The sequence below is a fragment of the Trichosurus vulpecula genome, chromosome 7 (assembly GCF_011100635.1).
Source record: "Trichosurus vulpecula isolate mTriVul1 chromosome 7, mTriVul1.pri, whole genome shotgun sequence".
NCBI classification, from domain to species: domain Eukaryota; kingdom Metazoa; phylum Chordata; class Mammalia; order Diprotodontia; family Phalangeridae; genus Trichosurus; species Trichosurus vulpecula.
The window spans coordinates 226,886,456-226,913,848 of record NC_050579.1 but is presented as its reverse complement, the minus strand read 5'-3'; the positions used below and the strand labels follow the sequence as shown (position 1 = coordinate 226,913,848).

General features: G+C 42.3%; 1 protein-coding gene across 1 annotated transcript; it reads right to left on the bottom strand.

The window, feature by feature from the left end:
• On the bottom strand, window positions 1-27,393 carry KLHL31 (kelch like family member 31). Its single transcript, XM_036769312.1, has 3 exons — window positions 27,155-27,393; window positions 3,969-5,170; window positions 1-1,215 (listed from the first exon to the last, which is right to left on the bottom strand). The coding sequence occupies exons 2-3, from the start codon at window positions 5,138-5,140 to the stop codon at window positions 483-485; spliced, it is 1,905 nt and encodes a 634-aa protein (XP_036625207.1). The 5' UTR covers window positions 5,141-5,170; window positions 27,155-27,393; the 3' UTR covers window positions 1-482.

Below are 27,393 nucleotides of genomic sequence, written 5' to 3'. Positions count from 1 at the left end.
TGATAGAATAGAATTGAATCTCTAATGAGATGACATTTGTAAAGCGCATATCACAGTGCCTGGCACATATCAGGTGTTTAATAATTGTTTATTGAATTGGATCTCAAATAAGACGATTTTTTTATAAAATGCATAGCACAATACCTGGCACATTGCAGGTGCTCATTCCCTTCCCCCTCATCTTATCCAAACCCCATCATTTTACAGAGGAGGAAACTGAGACCCAGATCTCAAGTGAATTCCATGACTCGCCCAAGGTCATACAGGCAGGTAAGTGGCAAAGCTAGGTTGTGAACCCAGTGGCCTGACTCTTCCCACCGCTCTGCCTCCACCTCCTACTTGGCTCACTATTATATCTTAAAATACAATCATGGTAGGGGAAGTTTACACTCTGTCCTTTGTGGTTTTTTTTTTTTTAAAGTGGCCAAAGGGTTAATTATATAGCTATACAAACGCATCTTTTCTCTTCCTTCCCACTCCACTTAAATGCTGACTGGCACAGAGGATACTGAGCTAGCCCTAGATTCCCGGGCCATATTGTTAGGCATAGAAATAGTACAGCATGATACTCCCACAGTTGCTTCGGGCAACTCATCGTCCTCAATCCATTCATTAAGGTCGGGATTGAAGCACTGGATGCACTTCTTGTATTTCTTTTCTATTTCGTTCCACCCTCCCACCAAGTAAATCCTCCCATTGAGTGTCGAAGCCCCGGCTGTGCTGACTCCCGTCTGGAGAGGAGCGACATAACTCCACTGACTTGTGTAAGGGTTGTAGCACTCGACGGGGATCACGTCCACCCGTTCCCCTCTGGGCCCTACCTGGCTTCCCCCCATGACATAGACCCTCTCACTGAGAGAGATGGCGCAGTGCCAGCCTCGTGGAGTGCTAAGGATAGACTTATCGTGCCAGTCATCGTTAGCAGGGTCATACATACACACTGAACGCGAATAGGCGCTATTGATGTAGCCTCCCGTCACGAGGATCTTGCCATCCACTACAGCACTGGCGTGGCAACACCTTGCCACCTCTAGAGACTTCTTCATCTGCCACTGGTTCGTGGAAGGCACGTAGCATTCAATGGAAGACAGGCAGCCTTCCGAGTTGCGGCCGCCTATGGCAAAAAGGAGCCCGTTGAAAACGTTGAGGCTGAAATGGGTGCGTTTCTGATTCATGTTTGCCAGGTGTATCCAAGTGTTGAAACGGGGGTCATATCTGAAAATGTTAAAGAAGTCCTGTTACTCTTCTCTGTCGTTCCTGAGGAATTTAAGCTAATTTTTAAACCTTTCTGGGCTAAGCATGAGAATATCCATGGAAAAGAGACTAGGATAAGAGTTCATTGTGTGGACTTCTTTCCTTCCCCCCACACCATTAAAAACAAATTGTGACATCAGAAAAAGACAACCAACAAGTTAGCTAGCAAAGAGAGCAAAAACAAACAAAAAACTTCATAGCATTTAGAGAAGCAAGACACCTTAGAGATGATGTAATCCGATCACCTCATTTTATAGATGAAGAAAGCCAGGCCTTAGAAGTTAACTTTCCTGAAGTCAGGAATGTAGTAAGTAACAAAACCGGAATGTGAACCCAAGCCCTTCTACTAGCTGATGGAAATAGTGGACCACTCCAGTATCTTTGCCAAGAAAACCCCAGATGGGGTCACAAAGAGTCAGCACTGAAAAACAACTCAACAACAACAAACTTTTATACTAATTCGGTGCTTTATCCATTCCATATGGCAATGACTAGGTACGAGACAGGCATTTTTTGAATATATAACCCCAGATTCAGGGGTTTTACTCAGTAGATTTCTTTCCTCATTGGTTGCCAATAGAACCCTGCCCTCCTCAGGACCATAGACACCTGGGAGAAGAGTCCTGACAAAAGTAGAAGGCCAGTTCACCTTCATTTACAGTGTCTCTGACAATTCAGACTTACTCAAGAGAGGGATGTTTGTGATGTTTCAGGAAGATATTGGATATTTATGGGCAGCAGAAAGAAGGGAGACAAATCTCCCACCTTCACCCTTAATCTTGCATCCCCACAAACATCCACTCATCCATAGCTAATTATCAACTCTCCCCTCCACACACACCTCCCATCAAAAAGACTGTGGCTTGAGGTGTATCATTTTTCAGTCTCAGGATTTTGTGTCTTTCCTTTGCTCCTTAAAGTGAGTGCCCTGGTCTTTCAATTAGTTTGACTTTGCTGCCATAAACCTTAAAAAGAGAGAATCAAATGTTACTTCTCTGATTCATTAGTATGTTCATTTTGATATCTTTTCTGGTCATTTAATCAATGGTTCCGAGAGGCAATATGTAGCTATTGAATAGTATGCATCAAGAAAAGACAACAGTGTGAGATACCAAAATTCCCCCCCTTTTTTTTTGGACACCTATGTAGGACTGGTTGGCACAAAATTAGCATAGGTATAAAAATTACTTATTCACATTCTAATATTCACCTTTGCCCCATACAATCTCATTATAAAAGGCTGTATACAAAGTACAAATGTTCATTAAAATAAAAAGGAAATAAAGAGAAAGAACAAAAAAGATTTTCAAAGAGAATGGTTTCTTTCTTCTTTTGTACCACATGGGAAGGAGAACAGATCAGCAAAGATACTTCTTGTCCAGGGTGTTCCTAAAGTGTGGACACATAGGCAAAAATGCATATTTTCAAGAAATGAAATGAATGAAATTTTCAACTACATTTTATTTAATTGGAATATTAACAAATAATGTCTTCAATTCATGTGTGATGCAAAGGTTGAAGTGCTTTGCAAGATTCATGTGACCTTGATACAATAACTCCACATTGCCATCAATTGCCTATGTGTCCAGACTTTGGGGACACACCACATAAGCCAACTAGGCTTGAAGAGTAGCTTGTTGTCTCTGGGTTCTAGGAGATGGTATTGGCCATGTCCCTGACCACACCTTCACCCTCCCTCATAGTGTCCCACTACCAATCTCTCAATGCCAGTCATACAAAACCAATGGGACCCCTAGGAGAACATCATGTTAGTAGAACCCCTGAAAAGCTACACAAATTTGCACAATAGGGTTAGGACCTGGGAGTTCCCATACCCTTAGAACCACATTGATATTCCATGCCTAAAGTTACTGTCTGGTCTCTCCCATTACCTAACTGATGCAATCCGTATTCTGCTTTGGAAGAATCTCCATTGGTGTGGTCACCAACAACCTTCAGCTGCAAGAACTCGGGTTACAAACACTTCCAAGAAGTACCAGCTGTCCCCAAGTATGCTCACCCCGGGTGTGAAACATTCTTGTGCTTTTTCCTATATCGAGCAGGGCAGTGTCTGTTTGGAAACCCTTTCCTCCTCTCTTGCTTTACGTTTCTTTCAATAATTCCTCTTGATTTTACAAAGCTACCACTGTTCACACATGATTTGCTGTACATGTAATTTAAGTGAAAAGATAATGGGAAGACATTTGTCTTTGCTCTCTCAATAACCGTGTAACTACAATGACATTGGTGAAATAACGGGGAGCCTATAAAAGAATCTGTGCTTTTCCCTATAGTTTTGCTACAATTTATTTATCCCTTCATAAAAATCTTGGCAATCAACTTAAATGTCAATTATTCCATCTCTTTTCCCTGTTATTAATCTACCATTTAATGAGTATCTGGTAAATACCTACTGTGTACTAGGCACTTTGCTAGATGTTGGATGCATCAGTTATGTATCTGATGGACTGAGAGGCTGTCATTTAAAAAAACAAAAATATATTAAATTAATGACACATTAATGATAACGTATTAATGAAAGTATTCATTTCTGACTTCGCTAACAACCTACCTGTTCTATTAGCCCTGAATCAATTTCTTTCATTCTCTGATTCCACAAACTGAGGTAATCCAGGCATGGCTAGCATACTCCTACATAAAGACTATTTCTCTACAATATTAACCTTTTCATTTCATAATGGGAGATCATTTACCTGCAGAAATTGCTGACTGCATGCTTGGCTTGGTTCCTTGCATCGTTCTGGTCTTCCCCACCAGCCACATACAGAAATCCATCCATCACAGTCACACACTGATTAAAACTCTTGGCAGGCATTTCAGTCAGCTTGCTCCAACCATTCTCAGGGTCCCTGTACAAGACATCTCTACTAAGGGATTTTTCGGTGAGGGCAGGCCGTCCCCCGACAGTGACTAGAACTCGAAAGCCCCCTCGGATTCTTGTGCGCCTAGACTGCAACGTGTTTTGGTGGTAGGGAAGGAGGTGATAATTCATGGCATCCACAAGAAGCTTGTGACAATCTGCATCTTGCATCATCCTGGGTACAGACTGAACATAGTTGACTAGGTCTTGAGCAGAGATGGTACCAAAACGAATATTGCTCAAGAGATCAGCAGCATACTTCACTCTCTTTTGGTCGAATTCTAGCCATTTGGTTGCAATCTGGAATGCGACTACTTCAGAAGGCAGCTGCAGGTCATCATCTACCAGGAGTTCGTTGATCTGCTCAAAAGTAAGTTTTAGGAACTGGTCAGTTTCTGAAAACTCGATGAAGTTGTCCCGGATAAATTTCTGGGCAGCTGCTTTAGTGGTTTTTAGATTATAGGTTTCTGCTATGTTAGCCACATACATACAATTCTCAACACTGATTTCTCGTATCAGAAAGTCACTGCACATCTTCACGAGGGTGTGGATCTGAAGGTAGGCAGCAGCAGAAATGATGCTTCCTATTGTGTACAAGGAAAGAGTCAGCTTTCCAGTGTAGGCATATGCAATCACGGTAGCCAGGCCAACCGGCGACACGTCATTGAGATCTACTCTTTGAGTGGTAGGGTCCTTCTTTAATATGTTGTAAAAATAGTCACTACAGGAGGCCATCACTGACTTGTGAACATTGAAGGATTTGGTTTTGGTGCCAATAACTAAGTCACAGAGGAAGTTCTCCTGCCTCATTTTGCTTAATCCTTCCAAGAGGTTGGGTCCATATGAGGCATCGGTCACTTCTGATGAGATACAGTTCAATCCATTGCCTCCTTCTAGGAAACTGTTTAAAGCATTCAGTTTGTTGAGTGGGCTATCTTCTACAATTATTGTCATCTCATTGACCTCTGCTTTGTTCTTTTTGACAGTCTTCTTTTTGGGCGCCATGACTGCAACACGATGTCACAGGCAAGTTTGCTAAACAAACAAGTGAACAGAAAACAAATGCAATAAAATGCATGGGTTCAGTTCCATAACCAAGACTTTCACTTTCAGATAATGCAATAATATGGTTCCTCCCTCCATCTTTATTATGTTATACGCCAATTTATGAGTATTTATGGTTTAAGTTCACAGATGTACCTGGGTAACTGGGATGATTTTGCAGGAATTGTAAATTTTGTATTGAGTGGGAAGAGGTAGGAAGGTATGTCTACATACAAACACCATGTTTCCTTAAAGCGTGGAGCTGAGAGACCCCTACTTATTGAAGGAAATTCTCTTTGGAGTACACCTCTAAAAAACCTGTACATAGACTCTGAAACATGGCAACATCACCCAGTATGGACTCAGATTGGGTAGATGTGCTTTTAGTGTTCACAGTTTAAAAGTATATGGGAGTCTTCCAAAAGAAGTGTGTATGAGGAAGATGAGAGAAAGAGGAAAAATAACAGCCACATCAAGACCATACCTATATTAGTACAGACAATAGAAGTGATTATAATACTGAGAAGTTAACAATGCTTTCTAGTTGTTGTACCAAGAAAATAGCATTACCAATACTTCTGCTGCAACAGATTCCTTTAATAACTTTCCATGAATTAAGGCTCTACCATTGTACTAGGGAGACATAAGGGATGATAGGGAGTAGACTAGTTTCCTGCAATTGTGCTGCTGAAGGAAGGTAAGTGTAATCAGTACACTCTAAATTTCAGAGCAATTTGAATTTCAGTGCCCTAGGGGAAAGCTCTAGCTTCCCCACCCCAGTTATGACCTAGTTCTAGCTCCAACTCTTCCAGTAACTGCGTCTATTACTGGTAAAAGTATGGTTTTGAAAGTCATTTGGGAATGGCTGCAGAGACCATTTAATATCCAATTCTTTATCCATACCATGCCATTCTCTTTTAGTTAAATGTATTTGCTTTGAATTTAGATATTATCTGGCTTGATAAAGTATAGAGAGATGTATCAGTAGGGGTTCAAAGCTGTGAATTTTAATAGTCAACCATCCCAACAGGACTATGAAGCTAGGTATAGCTGAGAAGGCCTGGGCTGCATGCCTGTGGGTGGGTCAAATGAATTTAAGCATATAATGAAATTATATGCCATTTCAATTAGAACTACTCACTGTTCTGATCCTGCTGGCAAGACCCCTGGCAGTGTGTGTGTGTGTGTGTGTGTGTGTGTGTGTGTGTGTGTGTGTAGCTAATAGAACACTGAAGGCCATCTTTCAGGGTCAATGCAGCTGCTTTTGGCCCTGTGTTGGCTGCAGGGGGACTAGATAATTGCTGTGATCTCTTAGCATTAAAATTCTATAATCATAATAATAGCCAACATTTATATAGCGCTTACTGTGTTCCAGGCATCCTGCTAAGTGCTCCACAATGATGATCTCAGTTGAGCCTCACAACAACTGTGGGAGGGAGGTACTATTATTATCCCTTTTCTACAGATGAGGAAACTGAGGCAAACAGAGGTTAAGTGACTTCCCCAGAGTCACACAGAGGCTGGATTTGAATTCAGGTCTTCCTGACTCCGGTCCTGGCACTCTATCCACTGAACCACCTAGCTACCCCTTTGAATTACAGAACACAGATTTCAGAGTTGTAAGGGACTTCAATGACCATCCAGTCCCACCCTTGCCCCAAAAGTAAGCCCATTACAACATATCCTATAAATGGTAGATTTGAGTGAAGAGCTAGGACGAGGGGGAACTCACGACCTCAAGGTAGCTCCTTCCATTTTGTGACATCTCTAATCATTTAAGAATTTTTTTTCCTGTTGTTGAACCTAAATTTGTCTCTTTGTAATTTCCCATGGATTATTCCTATCTCTGTCCCCTGGTGCCAAACAGAAAAAAATTAATCCTTCTTCCACATGGCAGCCTTTCAAATAAGTGAACATAGCTCATGGCTTCTTTTTCTTCTGTAGGTTAAACACTCCATTTCCTTCAACTAATCTCCATATGGCAAGAATTAAGGCTCTTCCCAATTTTGGTTGCTGTCCTTTGGATGTTCTCCAGTTTATAAATTTCCTTTGCCTCTGACCTCTAGAATTGAACGCAATGATAGAGATGTGGTCTGGTTGGGTCAGAGTATAGTCATGGCCTCATTTCTGGGAGCTATGCATTTCAATGGAGTCCAAGCCAATAGAAACTTTTTGGGTAGTATTCATATTGATTCATTTTGATCTTATAATCTACTAAGTCCCAGTAATTTTCAGATAAACTAATATCTAACCATGCCTTCACCATCTTGTCTATTTTTTGAACCTAAGTGTAAGAAATTTATGCCTATTGAATTTCATTTGATTAGATTTAGCCCAGTGGTCTAGCTGGTCAAATGCTTTTCCATTCCTGTTCCTGCCTTTGGCATCCATTGTGTTAGCTCCTTGTACCAGCTGCTCCCCTCATGTCCCCCACTGCCCCTGCACATCTGATACTCCTGCCATTCAGCTTCCAACCAAAATATTGATAAAAATGTTCAGCAGCCTCGAGCCGTGCATCCCTGGTGCACTCTGCTGGACATTGTATTAGGATATTTCTAAATTTTGAGGACTGATAGAAAAATCACTGACTTCGGAGTCAGAATTCCTTTTCTACCTGGGATATATCACTCTCCCTTTCTGGTCTTCAGTTTATTTATCTGTAAAACGAGAACATTAAACCAGATGGTCTCTAAGGTCTAACTCTAAAAGTTACGATCCTTTGATACTTTAAAAAATGAGTGTTACTGAGCAATTGTAATATAATGGAAGGGCAATTCCAGTCCTGCCCCCCACAATTTAGACATAAAACCACTATAATGTTATTGGATCTCTTTCATTTTGGAGTATGCATTGAGGATTTTTAAAATTATTATTATTTTTTGAGACTTGGTCTCCTAATCTCACCCAGTTTAGAAAATGTGATGCCCCTTCACAGGCCTGATCCCACTACTGAGAGTCAGACAAGTTTTCACCTGCTCAGTTTCTGACCTGTGCCAGTTCACCAACCTCCTCTAGGTTACCTGGTGGCCCTCTGTTCCCAGGGCTTCACCATGTTGGTGCTGGACTTAATTCAGACTCATGATGGACTTCAAGCCCTATTGTAACCCAGAATCCCCAAGCTCAAATAACTGACTAGCCTCTCCAGCAGCAGGAATTACAGGCATGAGCCACCAGGCTTGGTGAGGTACTTTACTATTACTTTTAAAAAGTTACATTGACCAGTGGTCTTCAAAGGAAGGATGGAGGTGGGAGGGGAGTGGGACATGAGGCTGGGGCCTTACTCCAGGGAGGAGTATTCAACTTATTGGAGGGTAAGAAGACAGGTCACATTTTCCCCCATAACCCACCCTTCTTCCAAACTTGCCTGTGACTACAGAGGTCACCACAAATCTTACAGTCAGGAATAATGAATATTTTAATTTAAAAATCAGTTTCATCTTCTATTGGAAAAGGCTGAAGCAGAATTTCATTTCATTTGATATTCAATGTGAAAATGTATTGATAAGCTAACCTAAATATTTTTCAAATAAATATAATAGAAAAATCTGCTTTAAAAAATTAATTCCATTTATATTCTATTGCACCAAGACCCACTTAGAGGCAGCTAGGTGGTACAGGGGATAATGTGCTAGACTAGGAGTTAAGAAGACCTGAGTTCAAATCCTCCCTCAGACACTTAATTAGCTGTGTGGCCTTTGACACACCACTAGCCTCTCTCAGCCTCAATTTCCTTAATTGTGTAATGGGCAATGTTAATAGCATCTACTTCACAGGGTTGTTGGAAGGCTCAAATAAGATCACTTCTAAAGCACTTTGTACATCCTAATGTTGTTGTTCAGTCGGTTCTGACTCTTCCTGACCCATGTAGGGTTATTTTGGCACAGATACTGGAGTGTTCACCATTTCCTTTTCCAGCTCATTTTACAGATGAGGAAATATAAGCAAACAGGGTAAAGTGACTTGCCCAGGGTCACACAGGCACTAGATGTCTGAGGCTGGATTTGAGCTCAGGCCTTCCTGACTCCAGGCCTAGCCCTCTATCCACTGAGTCACCCGGCTGCCTCCATTGCATGTAACAGTATCCCCATTTTTGTGGTTGAGACAACTGAAAGTCAGATTGCTAAAAGCAACTTGCCCGTGACATGAGTAAGTATTGGCGGTGTGATACCCAAAGCAAAGTCTTTCCTAACTCCAAGTCCAGTGCTCTTTTCGCTGCACGATGACTCCTTGAGGGACAAGGTCTGCTTTTAGACAGTCACTTGAAAATAGTTAAAGTTTGTAATCCTAAGTGACTGATTGGCCAGGACGGCCCCAAGGCTTTGTAAAAGGGCGATCCTTTGTCACATTACCTGTTCCTCTGGTTGTTGTTTTAGAAAATATGTTCATCCTAATTGTAAGCTGAGAGAATGTAAGATGATGTGGTGCAACTTAATAAAGACAGCTACCATGGCTTCCATTTATATGGTGCTTTAAGGTTTGCAAAGCACAAGCTGTAATTCTGTCCTCGGATCCTCACAACTCCCTGAGAGATAAATACCGCTATTAGCCCCATTTTATTCATGATGAGGGCAGCTAGGTGGTGCAGTGCATAGAGCACCAGGCCTGGAGTCAGGAAGGCTCAAGTTCAAATCCAGCATCAGACACTTGCAAGCTATGTGATCCTGGGCAAGTCACTTCACCCTGCTTACCTCAGTTTCCTCATCTGTAAAATGAGCTGGAGACGGAAATGACAAATTCCTCCAGTATCTTTGCCAAGGAAACTCCAATAGGATCGTAAACAGTCAGACATGACTGAAATGACTGAACAAACAACAGAGATGAGGAAACTGAGGTCAAGACAGGTTAAATGCCTCATAGCCAAACAGCTTCTAAATGTGGCAGGATTTGAAACCAGGTTTTTCTGACTCCATAGTCAAGCCCTGCCATCCATCATGCCATGCTACCTCATGATATACACTACATACACTGATGAAGGAAAGGGAAAATAAGGGAAACATCACATGGGAGAGGTCTTAGGGTGGGAAGTCTTTATAGAAGACACATGAAGCCTTGAAGGGAAAATAGTATTTCATAGTATCGTAGACTTTGAGATAGAAGAGACCTTAGAGACAATTAAATCTTCTTCTTCTTCTTCTTCTTCTTCTTCTTCTTCTTCTTCTTCTTCTTCTTCTTCTTCTTCTTCTTCTTCTTCTTTTCTTCTTCTTTTTCTTCTTCTGCTTCTGCTTCTTTTCTTCTGCTTCTGTTTCTTCTGCTGCTGCTACTCCTCTTCTTCCTCCTCTTCCTCCTTTTCCTTCTCCTCTTCCTCCTCCCCCTCCTCTTTTCTTCTTCTTCTTCTTCTCTTCCTCTTCCTCCTCCTCCTCCTTCTCCTCCTCCTCCTCCTCCTTCTCCTCCTCCTCCTCCTCCTCTTCTTCTTCTCCTCCTCCTCCTCCTCCTCCTCTTCTTCTTCTTCTTCTTCTTCTTCTTCTTCTTCTTCTTCTTTTTCTTCTTCTCCTCCTCCTCCTCTTTGTCCTTCATTCTCAAAGAGGACTAATGAAATCACAAAGGTGATGTCCTGACTTGTTCATCAATTGGATTTCCAATGGTGGAAATCCACAATGGTAGATGTCCAATGGTAGACCATTTCAAGCTTCTAATTTTACAGATGAGGAAACTGAGGCTGAGAAGTTATGAATCTGAACTAGTAGAGTCAAAAGATTCTAGATTTAGAGATGGGAGGAAGCTTAGAGGCTAGCTAGAAATGAAGAAACTGAGGCTTAAAGTAATGAAATGACTTACATAGGAGGGAAGAGGCAGGGTCTGCCTTTGAGCCTGGGTCATCTAACAGTAAATCCGTTGTTCTCTTCACTATGTCATACTGTCTCTCCTAGGGGAGGGCATTCTGAGGAAGAACTAGTTTGACAGGAGCAATAAGAGTTTGAAGAGCTAATGTGGGTTTGGTTAATGGATGGTTTTGAATAATAGATTGAGGAGCTCAGTTTTGATTGCACAGAATAGTGGTCTTCAAAGTAGGGATGGTTGAGGGTCCTTGAGGCCAAGGCCTTACTCCAAGCGAGGTATGTGCAACCAATTGGAGAGTAGGAAAACAGGTCACATCTTCCCCCATAACCCATTCCTCTTCCAAACTTGTCTGCTACTATGTGGGTCATCACAAGTCTTACACTCCCCTATGTTTTTAAACCTTTGGTGTCATCTTTATTCCTCATTTTCCTTCACCCTATACATAGATGGTAGAATGGATAAAGAGCTAGAGCTGAAGTCTGAAAAACCTGAGTTTGAGACATTACTTGTGTGACCCTGGGCAAGTCATTTAACTTCTGTCTCCCTTGGTTTCCTCACCTGTAAAACGGGGATAATAATTGCACCTACCTTACAGGGTTATGGTGAACCTCAAATGAGATAATATGGGTAAAGTGATCTGCAAACCTTAAAAGTGCTACACAAATCTTAGTTATCATTATTATCATCCAGACATCTTATCAATTGCCAGATCTTATAGATTCTACTTCCACAACAACTCTTACATCCACCCACTACCCTGTACCCACACAACCACCTTCCCAGTTCAAGCCTTTATCACCTCTCACCTAAACCAGGGCTGTAGCTTCCTATTTGGTCTCTCTTCTTCTTCCTCATGTTTCTTCCTACTCTAATGCATCTTCCTAGTTGCTACAGAAGTGATTTTCTTAAAGTGCATCTCTGTCCATTTCACTCCCCAGCTCCATAAACCCTAGTGGCTCCTGATTGATTCTAGGATCAATTATTATTTCATTTTAGCTTATCCTTTTAAATTGAATATTTTTGTGTGTTTTATAATGGTCATAATTATTAGCATAGCAGTATATATATATATGTGTGTGTGTGTGTGTGTGTGTTTATAAGTGATCAAATATATGCATATTGGAAATGTGTGCTCAAGGATCTTTAACCGATGGTGTGCATGGTCAGAAAAAATCACTGATACAGACCACAGGGGGAAATATGAGGTCTTAGGGAAGGGAGTGGCAGAGGATGGATTACATGAGGACAAGTAAGAGCCAGTCTAGGCAAGATTGTACAAGAGGCAAAGTTTGGCTTTGGCACCCTTCTGTCCTTCTTGGAGGGCTCTCTTTTCCTCATTAGCATCCATTCTCTGTGCTGCCACCTGATTGGCCGGGTGTGGTCTCAGACAAACTGAGACCTGGGCAAGACTTTAATTTAGAAAGGCCGAGGTCACCCACTGCATTCTGGGCATTGCCAGTTGTTTTGACCTTTGCCTTGCCACTGGACTTTGATGACTCTGGAGGAGAGATAGAGGCTGCCAACTTTGGGTATCTCTGCCTTGCTTAAATCCAATTCATGAACAAGTCAAGACATCACCCTTGTGATGACATTTGCCTCTTTGAGAATGAAGAACAAAGGAGGAGGAGGAGGAGGAGGAGAAGTAGCAATAGCAGCAGCAGCAGCAGCAGCAGCAGCAGCAGCAGCAGCAGCAGCAGAAGAAGAAGAAGAAGAAGAAGAAGAAGAAGAAGAAGAAGAAGAAGGAAGAGGAGGAGGAAGGGGAGGAGGAGGAATAGCAGAAGCAGAAGCAGAAGCAGAAGGAGGAGGAGGAGGAGAAGGAGGAGGAGGAGGAGGAAGAGGAAGAGGAGGAGGAGAAGGAAGAGAAGGAGAAGGAGGAGGAGGAGGAGGAGGAGAAGGAGGAGAAGAAGGAGGAGGAGGAGGAGGAGGAGGAGGAGGAGGAGGAGGAGAGCAACTGCCCAAGAGTCCCTGCTGAAACGTTGTGTTCTAAACTCCTCTCCTTAGCAGGGAACCCATACTCCCAACCCTACATCACCTTTTCCCCCAGTTAAAAATAACCAACTCTGTGCTCCTTCCCTCAGCATCCTCCTAGAAGACTGGCTGGCTAATATAATAAACTAATCCAGACTAAGGAGTTAATGGTTATTTTATTAACTCCTTCAGATAAGTCCCCTCTTGAAAAGCAGATTGTGAATTTATAAGTGACTTGAAAAGCATCTTTAAATAATGGCTGGTGGGGGGATGTTTTAGGCTAGGTGTGCTGCCCAGCAGCTGAGCACTAGCTAAAGGGTGAAGTGGGTAGAGTGTCAACACTGGAGTCAGGAAGACTCGAGTTCAAATCCATTCACAGACACGTCTGAGCTGTGTGACCCTGGGCAAGTCACTTAAAAAAAAATCTCTGGTTGCCTCAATTTCCCCATTTGTAAAATGGGGATAATAATAGCACCTACCTCCCAGGTCTGTTGTGAGGATCAAATGAGATGATATATGTAAAGTGCTTAATGCAGTGCCTGGCATATAGTGTTACTCAAATATTAGCTATTATGATTTACCGCCCCACCCACAGCCTTAACTAGCTGTGTGAGGACAAGCAAGTCACTGAGCCATTGAGGTAGCTGAGCCTTGTTTCCTCAGGAGGCTCAAAAAAGATAACAAATGTACAGCTTCTTACAAACCTTATCAGAGTGGGGCCCTCTAGGTCCTCAAGTGCAGTCCTTTAATTGAATCCAAGGATTTGAGGAACTAAAGGGCCACCTGTGGCCTCCAGGTTGCAGGTTCCCCACCCCTGCCTTAGATCCTTAAAGTGTTTATTAAGCAGTATAGAAGAAACAGCAGGTGGTGCACTGAATAGAGCACGAGGCCTGGAGAAAGGAAGGCCTGAGTTCAAATATGACTTCAGATACTTCCTAGCTGTGTGACCCTGGGCAAGTCACTTCACCTCAATTTCCTCAACTGATATCTGGAATGGAAGCATCGAGGTGGCATGGAGGCCCAGTCTACTATCACTAGTGTTATTAACTATGCTGGCGTATCGGAGGAGTACAGTTGGGCTTGGGATCAGAGGATCAGAATTCACTCTTCCACTCACTGTCTAAGCTTGAGCAATTTACTTAGCCATTTTGAGGCTTCAGTGTCCTTATCTTTTAAATAAGGAGGTAATTAAAGAAAGTTAAATAAAGGGGTTTAAGATAAGTCTTGAACCCTGAGTTCAAATCCAACTTCAGATGCTCTATGACCCTGGGCGAGTTACTTAACATCTGTCTGCCTCAGTTTCCTCATCTGTAAAATAAGGATAATAATATTAAGGAAAACAGGGTTGTTGTGAAGATCAAATGAGATCATATTTGTAAAGAACTTGGCAAATTTTAAAGTGCCTTATAAATGCCAGATATTAGCATTGCCACCTGTGTGACCCAGAGCGAGTCACTTAACCCCATTGAGCCTCAGTTCCCCCACCTGTAAAATAAGGCGGGGTAGACACTGAGCCTCCTTTTAGCTCCAAATCCTGTAGGCTTCCAAAGCTGTGGGCTTCCCTTCACTTGTTTATGGCATTTGTAGGAAAAGAGATAGATGGATGGCTTCTTCTCCAGTCATTACCATATACCCTATAACCATTTGTGCTCCTGGAAATATAAAATTTCCCGCATTGAGCTCCTGTGCATATTTTAGTTCTTGGGTAGAGGTTACAGCCTTCTCTGCTTTCCTGAGCAATTCCCCCCTATCCCTGTCCTCCCCTCCCTTCCCCTTGCCTCCCATCACTTGCATCATCTTAGTATTTCCCCTGTCCCCATCCCGAGGCCTTGCTCAATTCAATCAGGCAGAAGGCCAAGGAAACTAGAGGGCCTGTCATGGGCCAGGGTAAACGGTCACTGTTGCTTGGTATCCAGTGTCCTATGTCAGCAGAGGTGACTCCTTGTTTACCTGAGGGATCAGGCATTCTGTTGAAAAAAACAAAACCAGAGACCTTTGTCCATATAGGATAGGTAGAATTAGTTAACTTGCAGGTTGTCTAGTTACCTTAAAGAAGTCCATGCCTAGGAGATACAGATTCAAAACAAAAGATATCCATGCCCTTCCTGCCATTCCCAACCCCTCCTTATATACAAATAACAACTCCAGAACATTTGTATATGGATTAAATCAGACTAAAGTGAATACTAAGGGCAGCTTTGAAAGGGAAAAGCAGTCACAGAAGGGCAGCCCAAGGGATGTCTATGAAAGAGGAGAGGGGCATTTCCTTACTTAGCACCAGTGAGGCTGTTCAGTTTTATGGACTGATTATGTGCATTCATATCAGCCTCTCATCTTTTTTTTTTCCTTAAGCACCACCTGGCCTTCTCCTTGAGTTAGTGACCAGCTGTAACTCAAGTTTCTCAAAGCATGCAGTCAGAGGGGCAGAACTAAGATGGTGGCTGGAAAGCAGGGACTCACCAAAAGCTCTCCCCCAAGACCTCCAAACACCTATAAAAATGGCTCTGAACAAATTCTAGAGCTGTAGAACCCACAAAATAGCAGAGGGAAGCAGGGCTCCAGCCCAGGACGGCCCAGCTGGTCGCTGGGTAAGGTCTATCGCACCATGCTGGGAGCGGAGCAGAGCAGAGACCAGTGTGAGCCAATCCTGGACCAACCAGACCAGCAGCCAGGCAGAACAGGCCGTAGCACCCTGAATCAGTGAGCTGTGGCAGTTACCAGACTTCTCAACCCACAAACACCAAAGACAACAGAGGTTAATGGGAAAAAACTGCAGGGACAGAGTGAAAGGTGCTCACAGTAGGCCACTGCCCCGGGGGCAGTGGAGGTGGTGCAGCTCTAAGGATAGAACTACAGCTACAGTTGCTTCTGGCCCCAGGTCCACCTGGTGGGAGGAATTAAGCAGTGGATCAGAGCGGGAATGCAGAGCCTGCTTAGATCTGAGTTGCAGTCTGGGTTGGCGGTTCTTGGGGGAGGAGGAGAGCTGGTGTGGCAGAGCTTGCTGTGTAGAAAGAGCTCTGAAAACAACAGCACAGCCCCTCAATCTTGGAACAAAGTACTCTCTACTCTACAAGCAGTCATACCCTGACTAAAAACTCAAGGGTCAAGTGGTTGGCTGGGAACATGGCCAGGCAGCGAAAACAGACTCAGATTCAGACTCAGACTTTGGAATCTTTCTTTGGTGACAAAGAAGACCAAAACATATAGCCAGAAGAAGTCAACAAAGGCAAAGAGCCTACATCAAGAGCCTCCAAGAAAAACATGAACTGGTCTCAGGCCATGGAAGAGCTCAAAAAGGATTTGGAAAAGCAAGTTAGAGAAATAGAGGAAAAATTGGGAAGAGAAATGAGATTGATGCAGGAAAACCATGAAAAGCAAGTCAATGACTTGCTAAAGGAGACCCCAAAAAATACAGAAGAAAATAACACCTTAAATAATAGACTAACCCAAATGTCAAAAGAGCTCCAAAAAGCCAATGAGGAGAAGAATGTCTTGAAAGGCAGAATTAGCCCAATGGAAAAGGAGGTCCAGAAGACCACTGAAGAAAATACTACCTTAAAAATTAGATTGGAGACTAGAGGTAGGGGGGCGGAGCCAAGATGGCGGCTGGTAAGCACGGACTAGAGTGAGCTCCGTACCCGAGTCCCTCCAAAAACCTATAAAAATGGCTCTGAACCAATTCTAGAATGGCAGAACCCACAGAACAGCAGAGGGAAGCAGGGCTCCAGACCAGGACAGCCTGGATGGTCTCTGGGTGAGGTCTATTCCACACGGAGCTGGGAGCTGGGAACGGAGTGGAGCAGAGCCCAGCCTGAGCGGCGTGGACGATCCAGACCAGAAACCGGGCGGAGGGGGCCCTAGCGCCCTGAATATGTGAGCTGCACCAGTTACCAGACCCCTCGACCCACAAACACGAAAGACTGCGGAGAAGGTTAGTGGGAAAAGCTGCGGGAGTGGAAGGAGTTCGCGGTTCGGCTTCCAGCCCCGGGGGCAGCGCAGGTGGGGCAGCTATAGCTGTTGTTACTTCCGGCTCCAGGCCCACCTGGTGGGAGGAATTAAGTGGCAGATCAGAGCAGGAGTGCAACAGCCTGCTGAAGATCTGAGCCCAGTCTGGACTGGGGGTCCTTGGGGAAGGAGGAGTGCGGCTCTGACAGAGCTGGCACCTCCCCCCCAAACGTAGAACATAGAACTCGTTAGTCTACAAGCAGTCATACCCCACTGAAAAACTCAAGGGTCAAGTTAGGTGGTTGGGAATATGGCCAGGCAGCGAAAATGCGCCCAGATTCAGTCTCAGACTTTGGATTCTTTCTTTGGTGACAAAAAAATTAGATTGGAACAAGTGGAAGCTAGTGACTTCATAAAAAAATCAAGATATTATAAAACAGAACCAAAGGAATGAAAAAATGGAAGACAATGTGAAATATCTCATTGGAAAAACCACTGACCTGGAAAATAGATCCAGGAGAGATAATTTAAAAATTATTGGACTACCTGAAAGCCATGATCAAAAAAATAGCCTAGATATCATCTTTCAAGAAATTATCAAGGAAAACTGCCCTGATATTCTAGATCTAGAGGGTAAAATAGAAATTGAAAGAATCTACTGATCGCCTCCTGAAAGAGATCCCAAAAGAAAACTCCTAGGAATATTGTTGCCAAATTCCAGAGCTCCCAGATCAAGGATAAAATATTGCAAGCAGCCAGAAATAAACAATTTGAGTATCGTGGAAACACAATCAGGATAACACAAGATCTAGTAGCTTCTACATTAAGGGATTGAAGGGCTTGGAATATGATATTCCAGAGGTCAATGGAGCTAGGATTAAAACCAGGAATCACCTACCCAGCAAAACTTAGTATCATGCTCCAAGGCAAAATATGAATTTTCAATAAAATAGAGGACTTTCAAGCTTTCTCAGAGAAAAGACCAGAGCTGAATAGAAAATTTGACTTTCAAACACAAGAATCAAGAGAAGCATGAAAAGGTAAACAAGAAAGAGAAATCATAAAGGACTTACTAAAGTTGAACTGTTTTGTTTACATTCCTACATGGAAAGACAATGTGTATGATTCATGAGACCTCAGTATCATAGTAGCTGAAAGTAATATGCATATATATGTGTGTGTATATATATACATATGTGTGTGTTTATGTATGTATATATGTAGGTATATATATAGAGAGAGACAGAGGGCACAGGGTGAGTTGAATATGAAGGGATGATATCTAAAAAAATAAAATCAAATTAAGGGATAAGAGAGGAATATATCGAGAGAGGGAGAAGGGGAGAGATAGAATGGGGTAAATTATCTCACATAAAAGTGGCAAGAAAAAACAGTTCTGTGGGAGGAGGGGAGAGGGCAGGTGAGGGGGGAATGAATGAATCTTGCTCTCATCAGATTTGACCTGAGAATGGAATAACATACACACTCAACTGGGTATCTTACCCCACAGGAAAGAAGGAGGAAGAAGATAAAAAGGGGGGATGATAGAAGGGAGGGCAGACAGAAGGAGGAGGTAAAAACAAACACTTTCGAAAAGGGACAGGGTCAAGGGAGAAAATTCAATAAAGGAGGATGGGTTAGGAAGGAGTAAAACATAGTTAATCTTTTACAACATGAGTATTGTGGAAGGGTTTTACATAATGATACACATGTGGCCTATGTTGAATTGTTTGCCTTCTTAAGGAGGGTGGGCGGGGAGGGAAGAGGGGAGAGAATTTGGAACTCAAAGTTTTAAAAACAGACATTCAAAAACAAAAAAAAAAGTTTTTGCATGTAACTAAGTAAGATACATAGGCAATGGGGCATAGAAATCTATCTTGTCCTACAAGAAAGTAAGGGAAAAGGGGATGGGGGGAGTGGGGTGACAGAAGGGAGGGCTGACTGGGTAATGGGGCAACCAGAATATATGCCATCTTGGAGTGGAGGGGGGAGGGTAGAAATGGGGAGAAAATTTGTATTTCAAGCTCCTGTGAAAATCAATGCTGAAAACTAAAAACATTAAATAAATAAATAATGATAAAAAAACGGGAAAAAAGGCATGCAATCCAAGGCAGGTGTCCCAATGCAGTGGACTCTGATCTCAGGCTAGATCCCATATACTTTTTGCATCTTTTTAAAGTAAAGAGACTTTGTCTCTTGTACATCCTGGGTCTGTGATTCATTTGACCTCTCAGGGTCCCAGGCAACTCTCTCAGACTAGAGGTTACAGAAAAGTTGTGGGTCTGCTTGGGTGGAGGAAATGAGCTCTGTATACCTATGAGATCAAAATTCTTTATGAAAGAAAGGAAGAAAGAAAGAAAGAAAGAAAGAAAGAAAGAAAGAAAGAAAGAAAGAAAGAAAGAAAGAAAGAAAGAAAGAAAGGAAGGAAGGAAGAAAGAAAGGAAGGAAAAAAGAAAGGAAGGAAGGAAGAAAAAAGAAAGAAAGAAGCTGGAATAAAATATATGACTACAATAATGTAAGTGACAACAATACTAAAAAGCAGGCAAACTTAGATGAATTTCAATGAACACTCTTGGTTGCAACCAGAGAAGAGAAGACCACACATACTTCTGGAAAAATGATTATTTCCCTCTTATATTGATAACCAATTATTGAATTGGGACTAAGGTTTTTCCCCTTTTTATTTCCTCATTCAGAAATCAGCCCCTGTAGGTTATCCAGCTGGTCTTTGAAGGGCAGGGCTGATGATAAAATGGAATGGGAAAACTCAGATCTGATCAAAAGGTAAAGAAATTCCAGTTTGGTCCATTGTGTTTTAGTCAGACAGGTCTGGGTAGAAGCGAATTCCCTCTTTTGTATAGATTACCCTAAATGAGGTGGTGTGACAAGTCTCTTTGACCAAGACTCTAGTCTCTCATTAGAATAAGCTCATCTCTCATTATAATGTTCTTTCTCTTATTACTTGTTAACCAATCAGAGTTGATTTCCACCTTCAGGAACTTCCACTCCTCCAAGGCCATTTAAGCTTTGACTAGATTCCATGAGGGGTCTTTGGTTTAGGAGAGACAGCCAAATGAACCTTTTATTTTATCCACTAGCAATAATCAATATAAGGATGAATTACCCAGAAACTATGTCTCTCGAACTTTTTATTCATCACATTTCCTTCCTCTGGGTAGAGAGGTGGGTTACCATGGGAATGGAATGTTGAATACGCTGTCAGCTGTGATCATTTTTGCTTAGTGTTTTTCTTTGCTAGGCGAGAGGTATCAGTGTAGGGCGCAGGGCATACTGGGAAATGACCGTAGTCATTGTGTGTCAATGAAACTTTAAAGAAGGGAGGATCGAAGGGTCAGATTATCCATGACCAGAAGCCAATTTTCTAAAGCAGACTAGGGCTGGGATTCTCTCCTGCCCTCAGGAAGGCGCCGGCAGTGTGCTCCCAGTGTTTGGGCTCAGGCCCCTAATAGCAACAACAACTGAAAAACATGTTAAAAAAAAGATGGGAAGAGAGTGCGAAAACACACGGGATATTTTTAAAGCTTCCATGCAAATTTCTCCTTTTAACAAACTGTAAATGCTCTGAAGTTTGTAAGATTGAGAGGCAGTCTGGCATAATAGTCTGAGTACTAGACGTGGGGAGGCAAAGAGATGGGTTCGGACTAGGGTTTGAACCTGAAGTCAGGAAGGCCTAAGTTCAAATCCCCAGCATCACACATGTCCTAGCTGTCTGACTCTGGGCAAGTCACTTGACCTATGTCTGCCTCAGTCTCCTCGTTTGTGAAATGGGGATAATAACAGCACCTGCCTCCCAGGGTTGTTGTGAAGAAAAAAAAAAACAAGATAATGTTTGCCAAGGGCTTTGCAAACCTCAAAGTGCTATGTAAATTCTAGTTAAAATAGCTAAAATATCCCTGTCTCTGATATTTAATAGCTGTGTAACTTTGGACAAGTCATTTGCCTCTCCAAGTTTCAGTTTCTTCCTATATAAACTGTAATAACACCTGCTACCCAGGGTCAGTATGAGGTTCAAATGAGATAACGTATATTCAGTGCTACATAAGTATGAGCTGAGTGGGGGGGGGGGGTCTTTATTCCTTATTTTGTTTGTCTGATCCTCAGTTTCTTCATTTGTTAGGTGGGGATACTAACACCTGTAGTTATTGCCTCGCAGGATTGATACGAGGCCCAAATGAGATAATGTCCATTCAAAACAATAAAGATTGTACAAGATTTTACTTGTCTGGGTCTCAATTTCCTCGTCTGTAAAATGGGGATAATAACCCCTATCCTTGCCTCATAGGGCTGTTGTGGGGTTCAAATGAGATAATACATTTATATGCACATATATATAGTGCTATAGAAATATCGACTGTTATCATGTAGGATTTTATTTCTTATTTCATGTCATTTTAAGGTTACTATCTTTATATTAAAATTATATAATTGATAACATAAAATAATTTAATTAAAAGAAAAGTAGGGTAGTGTACCTTGGAGTCAGGACAACCTGGGTTCAAGTGTGACTGTGACACAGTGCTAGCTCTGTGACTCTGGTTAAATCATCTAACTTCTTGGTGATCCAGGTAACTCACTAAGACTGACTTCCAGCTGGAACTTCCTCTACCAATGAAGCTACAGGCTCAGTCCCCTCAGTTTTATTTTCAAAGAACCAGATCCTTATAATTAATAGCTTACTATGACTTTGAGCCATCCACATTTATTGGTTTTCATTTGTTTCGGTTGTGTCTGACTCTTTGTGATCCTACCTATGGCTTTCTTGGCAAAGATACTGGAGTGATTTACAATTTCCTTCTCTAGACCAATTTACAGATGAGGAAACTGAGATAAACAGGGTTAAGTGACTTGCCCAGGGTCATACAGTTAGTAAGTATCTGAGACTGGATTTGAACTCAGGAAGATGAGTCTTCCTGGCCCCAGGCCCCTTACTCTCTCTGTCCACTGTGTCACCTAGCTGCCCACATTTATTACACACCTCCAAAAGTGGTAGAGTAAAATGTGGTAAAGGAAGTCTTTACAGCAGTAGTAACTGCTCTATGTACATGTGTATCAAGGATTGCTAGATGCTTGTGGAGCAACTCCAGCACATGCATATCTGGGCTACCAGAACAGAGTTTGCACAGGAGAACAGTTCTGTGTTGAAGGGCTGCTCCAGACCTGTGTACACAAAGTGCTTTTCTTCACAGATTTTTGACCATATGTAATGTCTCCCTTATCTGCTTTACCAGTTATACCACTGGGAATGTAACATGGTAGAGAAAAGACATGAGCCTCAGTCCTAGCTCCCAAATTTAGCTGGTGTGACCTTCCATCTCTGATCTTCAGTTTTCCCACTGGTAAGATAAAAAGGCCAGACTCAATAAAATCTCTACATTTGCATAAACTCTCTAATTTATCCAGTGCTTAAGGTCTTTGAATGGAGATGTGGATTCAGTAGAAAGAATCCTGGTTTTGGACTTAAATCCTGGCTCTGCTGCTTGGCCTTATCTATAAAATGAGGAGGCAAGCCTAGATGACCACTAAGAGTCCTTCCAGCTCTGATGCTCTTATCCTGTAAATTAGTACCTGTTAAATCCTGGGCAGAAATGGGGTAGAGAAACATCGTTTCACTTGGCAAATTTTTGCTTCGTAGCCCATAGGCCAAATTCATTCTAGATCAAGGGTTCTTACTGGAGGGGAGGGGAGGGATCCATGAACTTGTTTTAAAAATTTTTTTAGGGGCAGCTAATAGAGTACTAGCCCCGGATTTAGGAGGACCTGATGAGTTCAAATCTGACCTCAGACACTTGACACTTACTAGCTGTGTGACCTTGGGCAAGTTATTGAACCTTAATTGCCTTGATTTCCCACCTCCAAATAAAAATAATTTTTTGGATAACTATATTTCAAAAATTGGTTTCCTTTATAATTTATTTCCTATTATTTATATTTATATAAATATTCATCTATTTATATTACATATATTTAATAATTTATAATTTATTTTATTTTTAAACACTTAAAAGTGTTATTTTGAGAAGTGATGCCTAGGTTTCCCCACACATACCAAAGGGGGTACATGGTATACATGAAGATCAAGAATCCCTGCTTTAGGCTGGATAGACATTTTGGCCTTGTTTCTAACATTTAAGGCTCTATTAGAATCATAATATATTAGAAACCACAATGAAGGGCATGACTTTTCATATATTGCCACATTTTTCAGATTACTTATTTTGACCACTGACCACAGTTCATTGTCCTTTCCCAACGAATTCCCAAAGATAAATCACTGAGATTGAATTTATGCTAGCACCTGTGTTCTAGATGTAATTTGATACAGCAAATTATCCCTCAGATGAAATATTTCCTCCATTCGCTTAAAGAGATTAAGACTCTTGAATATGGAAAGCTAGAGAGTGAGAGGACTCTCAGCAAAGTGTATAACATCATGAAGGATGTGGATAAGGTAAATGAACCTTTTATCCAGATCTTAGAATATAAGACTAAGAGAACACCACAAATGTTAAAGAAGTCTGCCCTTAGACAAATAAATAAAAGAAAGCATTTGTTTGGGGAGCAGTTAATATGTATAACTCCTAGGGGCTCTTTAGGAAGAAACCATAAATAGGCTTAAGATAGGCTTAGTGAGGAGATCCAGAACTGAAAAAGGCTCAGAAGAGTTGGGGCTGGTGGCCCACACTTATAGACCCTGCTGCTGGGGAGGCTGAAGTTGTTGGATCACTGAAGTTGGGGACTGCTGACCTGCAGTAGGGCTAAAACTGATCTCGTCTCCATCCTAAGTCCAGCAGTAATATGGTGAGCCCCTGGGAGCAGAGGCCATCAGACTGACCAGGGAGCAGGGAACTGGTCCAGTCAGTAAACAGAGCAGGTTAAAACTTCTGTGCTGATCAGTAGGAGGACTGGGCCTTGAGATGCACTTGCAGTCTGGGCAAGATAAGGAGGAAATGCAGTCTTTTTGCATCTCTCCCCCAAAAGGCTTAGACTGACATGTTACCATGACTGGCAACATGCTTAGCAGAGGATCAGTCCAGGTTGGGAGAAGCAGGTCTCAAAAAGATTGGTCTCTAAGTGATTCATTCTCTCTCTCTCTCTCTCTCTCTCTCTCTCTCTCTCTCTCTCTCTCTCTCTCTTAATTACTCTATCTTTTAATTTGCCACAAGAGGTCATGAAGACCATCTGTTAAGTCATGGAGAGATTGCTATCTGTACTAGGTGGGAAAACACCTACATACTCACAAACTTCAGGTGTTTTACAGAAGAGAAATAAAGAGAAATAAATGATAATAATAGATGTAGTATGGATCTCACAGATTTTTTTATGAGGAAAATCAGATCCAAGGATTTAGGAGCTGAAAGGGACCCAAGAGCCACCTAGTCTAACTCGATCATCTTACAGGTGAGGAAGCTGAGGCCCAGTGAAGGGAAGGCATTTTTGCTTTGCTAACCTTTTAAAGTGTTGTATACAAGTGTGAGCTGTTAGTATGCTGAACTGAAGGATATTACCGTAAGTATGACTTAGTAGTCCTAGGGAATCACGCTGCCAGAAAAATGAGAACACTTTCTAGTTTTCACAATTAAATGAATGGTCAATATTCCTATATCCCACCTAAGTCATGTTGCTCCCTCTTTGTTGTTGTTGTTTGTCCTTCATTTTTGAAGAGGACTGATGACATCACATGAGGATGTGTTGACTTGTGCTTGAATTGAATTTAAGTGAGGCAGAATTACCCAAAGTTATCAGCTTCACTCTTCCAGAGTTATGGGAGTCCAGTGGCGATGGCCCAGGATGCAGTGAGTGACCTTGGTGTCTTTGATATCTGACTGAGCTTTAAGTGATCCATAGCCCTTAATGGCCATTGAACCAAATTGTTCTCATTCGTCCATTCCAGCCAGGGAAGTCTTTGCATGCCTGGGGTAGACATCTCTCTAACTTGATGATGGGTTTGAGGCCTGCTGGTTACTCTCAACCTGGTTTATCCGAGATGATTTTATCAGAGTGTGGCCACTGCGCATGTTACAGCCTCCTCTTTAAACACATTTCTGGTAATAGCTCCTAGTGTTATCATAATTCTAGCAACACACGGTGCCTTTTGGAAGGGTCAGAACTTAGCAAGGTAACTGCCAAGTCACACTCTCTGTGAGTCTCAGTTAACTTGCCAATCAATGAACAAGCATTTATTTAGTACTTAGTATGTGCCAGGTTGGACTAGATGCTGTTTTAAGACTTCTTCCAACCCAAGATTGAAGATCCTAACAATCTGTGATTTTATCATTTTTGTAAATGAAGCAACACCTCTTGCCTAGGCAGATATGCAACTTTCCTGAAATTTAGTCTTTAGAGTCTTGAGCTACCTAGTTCAGTGACTTGCCCAAGGTCACATAGCTGCTGAGTTTTGGAATTGGGGTTCAGGCACAGGCACCCAAGCAGAGGCTGTTAGAATTAGGGTCCAAGCATAAGCACCCAAGCACCCCATCATTGCCAATAAGAGAGGTGGGACCTGAACCCAGATCTTTCTAACTCTTGGACCTGCTCTCTGTCCACTACAATATGATGTTTCACATATGTACCTCTGTATATAAGGTGTCCCAAAAGTGTTAGAGAAGTTTTAAGCTTTAATAGCACTAGGACTTTTGGAATATGTCTGTCTGTCTACGTTTCTATGTACCTAGGTAGGGCAGGTAGGTAGCAAAGTTAATAGAGGGCTAGGCCAGGAGTCAGGAAGACTCATCCTCCTGAGTTCAAATCTGACCTCAGACACTTACTAGCTATGTGACCCTGGGCAAGTCACTTAACCCTGTTTGCCTCAGTTTCCTCATCTGTAAAATGAGCTGAAGAAGGAAATGGCAAACCACTCCAGTATCTTTGCCAAGAAAACTCCAAATGGAGTTATGAAGAGTCAGACATGACCGAAACAAGTGAACGACAACAGCGACATCAGAAATGCTCTTTCTGTCTTGGTGTCTTTCAATTGGGAGAGAGACTAGGTCTGTGATTTCATTGAGATAGGGAAAGCCCATGTGAGAAAACTCCCTCTGAGACCAATGCAAGCCAATGCCTTGTCTCCAAGTCATAGCCTTAGCTAGAGCACTAAATCAGATGACGCTGGGGTCACACAGCCAATAGGGATCCAAGGCAAGATTTGAACTTAGGTCTTCCTGGACAGCTTATTGTCCATTATTACATTATTCTATGTATGCTCATAGGCCTGTATTTATTTCTAGTCATTATCAGAAAGGATTGTTAATTTACCTTTAGGGTTTTTTGGGGGTGGGGGTAGGGAAGGAAGAAAGAAGGAGAGGCCCCCTGGGATAAGACTCCACTCAGGGCAAGATAAAAAGCCATGTGTGCTGAAGTGTCAGTGTCATTCCCAAGCTTGAGCTAGCTGGGTGTCCAAAATGTCTTATAGCTGGAGAGGTGAATCAGCTGCTCCCTCTGCCCCCTCCCTTCCACATTCCAATGGCTGCATCTGTTGAAGCCTATCAGAGTTAGCTCCCGGAATAGTAACAGACAGGAGGGGCCTGGCCCCCTTGCCATTTTAAGTTAGGTCCGATTTAAGGTGCATTTGCTTCCTACATGTCTCATGTACCTCTCTGCAGTGTGTCTTCACACTTTAGATTAAGGAACCTACACAGGCACAAGACAATATGATAATTCAAAGACAATATGCTTTATAAATGCCGAACCAAGGAGTTGGGTTGTTCTTCATGTTGAAAAAGGTGCTTTTGACGGTCATTTAAAGTGTGAGTCGTGTTGTGCCCTATTAGTTATATTGAGATAACTATATGTATATTAAACATAAACCCTGCTTTGTGCTAAATAGAGGCAAGGATTCTACACTTTGGGAGTGATATATTTTTCTCTCCTAGTAAGCCATGAAAAAAAATTCACCATGATCAAATACAGTAATTTCAAACTAGATGGAAATGTGGGATTTGTAAAAAAATAAAACAAAACCCTAAAATACCCTTCCCCTACATGCTATCACAATTAGTTTTTGGTCTTTCAAGTAAGAACCAGCTTGAGTTTCAACACTGTTCATGTTTTCTGAAAATTTTCTGATCCTTGAGACTTTACATGAAACAATCCCTAACTGCGGCTTAAGATCTTGGACATGGCTAATTTGCACCAGCTGTAATCTCCCTTCCACAGAATCAAAACAAAAAATAAAATGTGAAACTGCTTCATATCTCCTAACCCCAACCAGGCACACCCCCAGAACACAAGAGGCAGACCCCCTAAGAGGGCAGCCCCAGCTCTTACCAAGTACTGGCCCAGGGTTCCAAAACGAAGCCTCTGTACTGAACTCTTCTTGGTGGGCAACCTGAGGGTAGAATGAGAGAGATAGAGGGAAAGGGGGGAGAGAGAGAGAAGTAGAGGGAAGGGAAGAACAAGGGAAAATCCCACCCCGAGCTGACAACAGCCACCTGACAAGCCCCAGCAGCAGCGATTTCTAGTGTGACCCTTTCCTGTCACTCTGAAGAAGGGATCCTGGAGACTGC

Bases quoted from the DNA above. Each gene is read 5' to 3' on its own strand.
- KLHL31 (XM_036769312.1), bottom strand. From the start codon at position 5,140: ATGGCGCCCAAAAAGAAGACTGTCAAAAAGAACAAAGCAGAGGTCAAT. The intron at 1,216-3,968 runs GTAAATGATCTC...TAACATTTTCAG, and splicing joins GCAGTCAGCAATTTCTGCAG to ATATGACCCCCGTTTCAACA.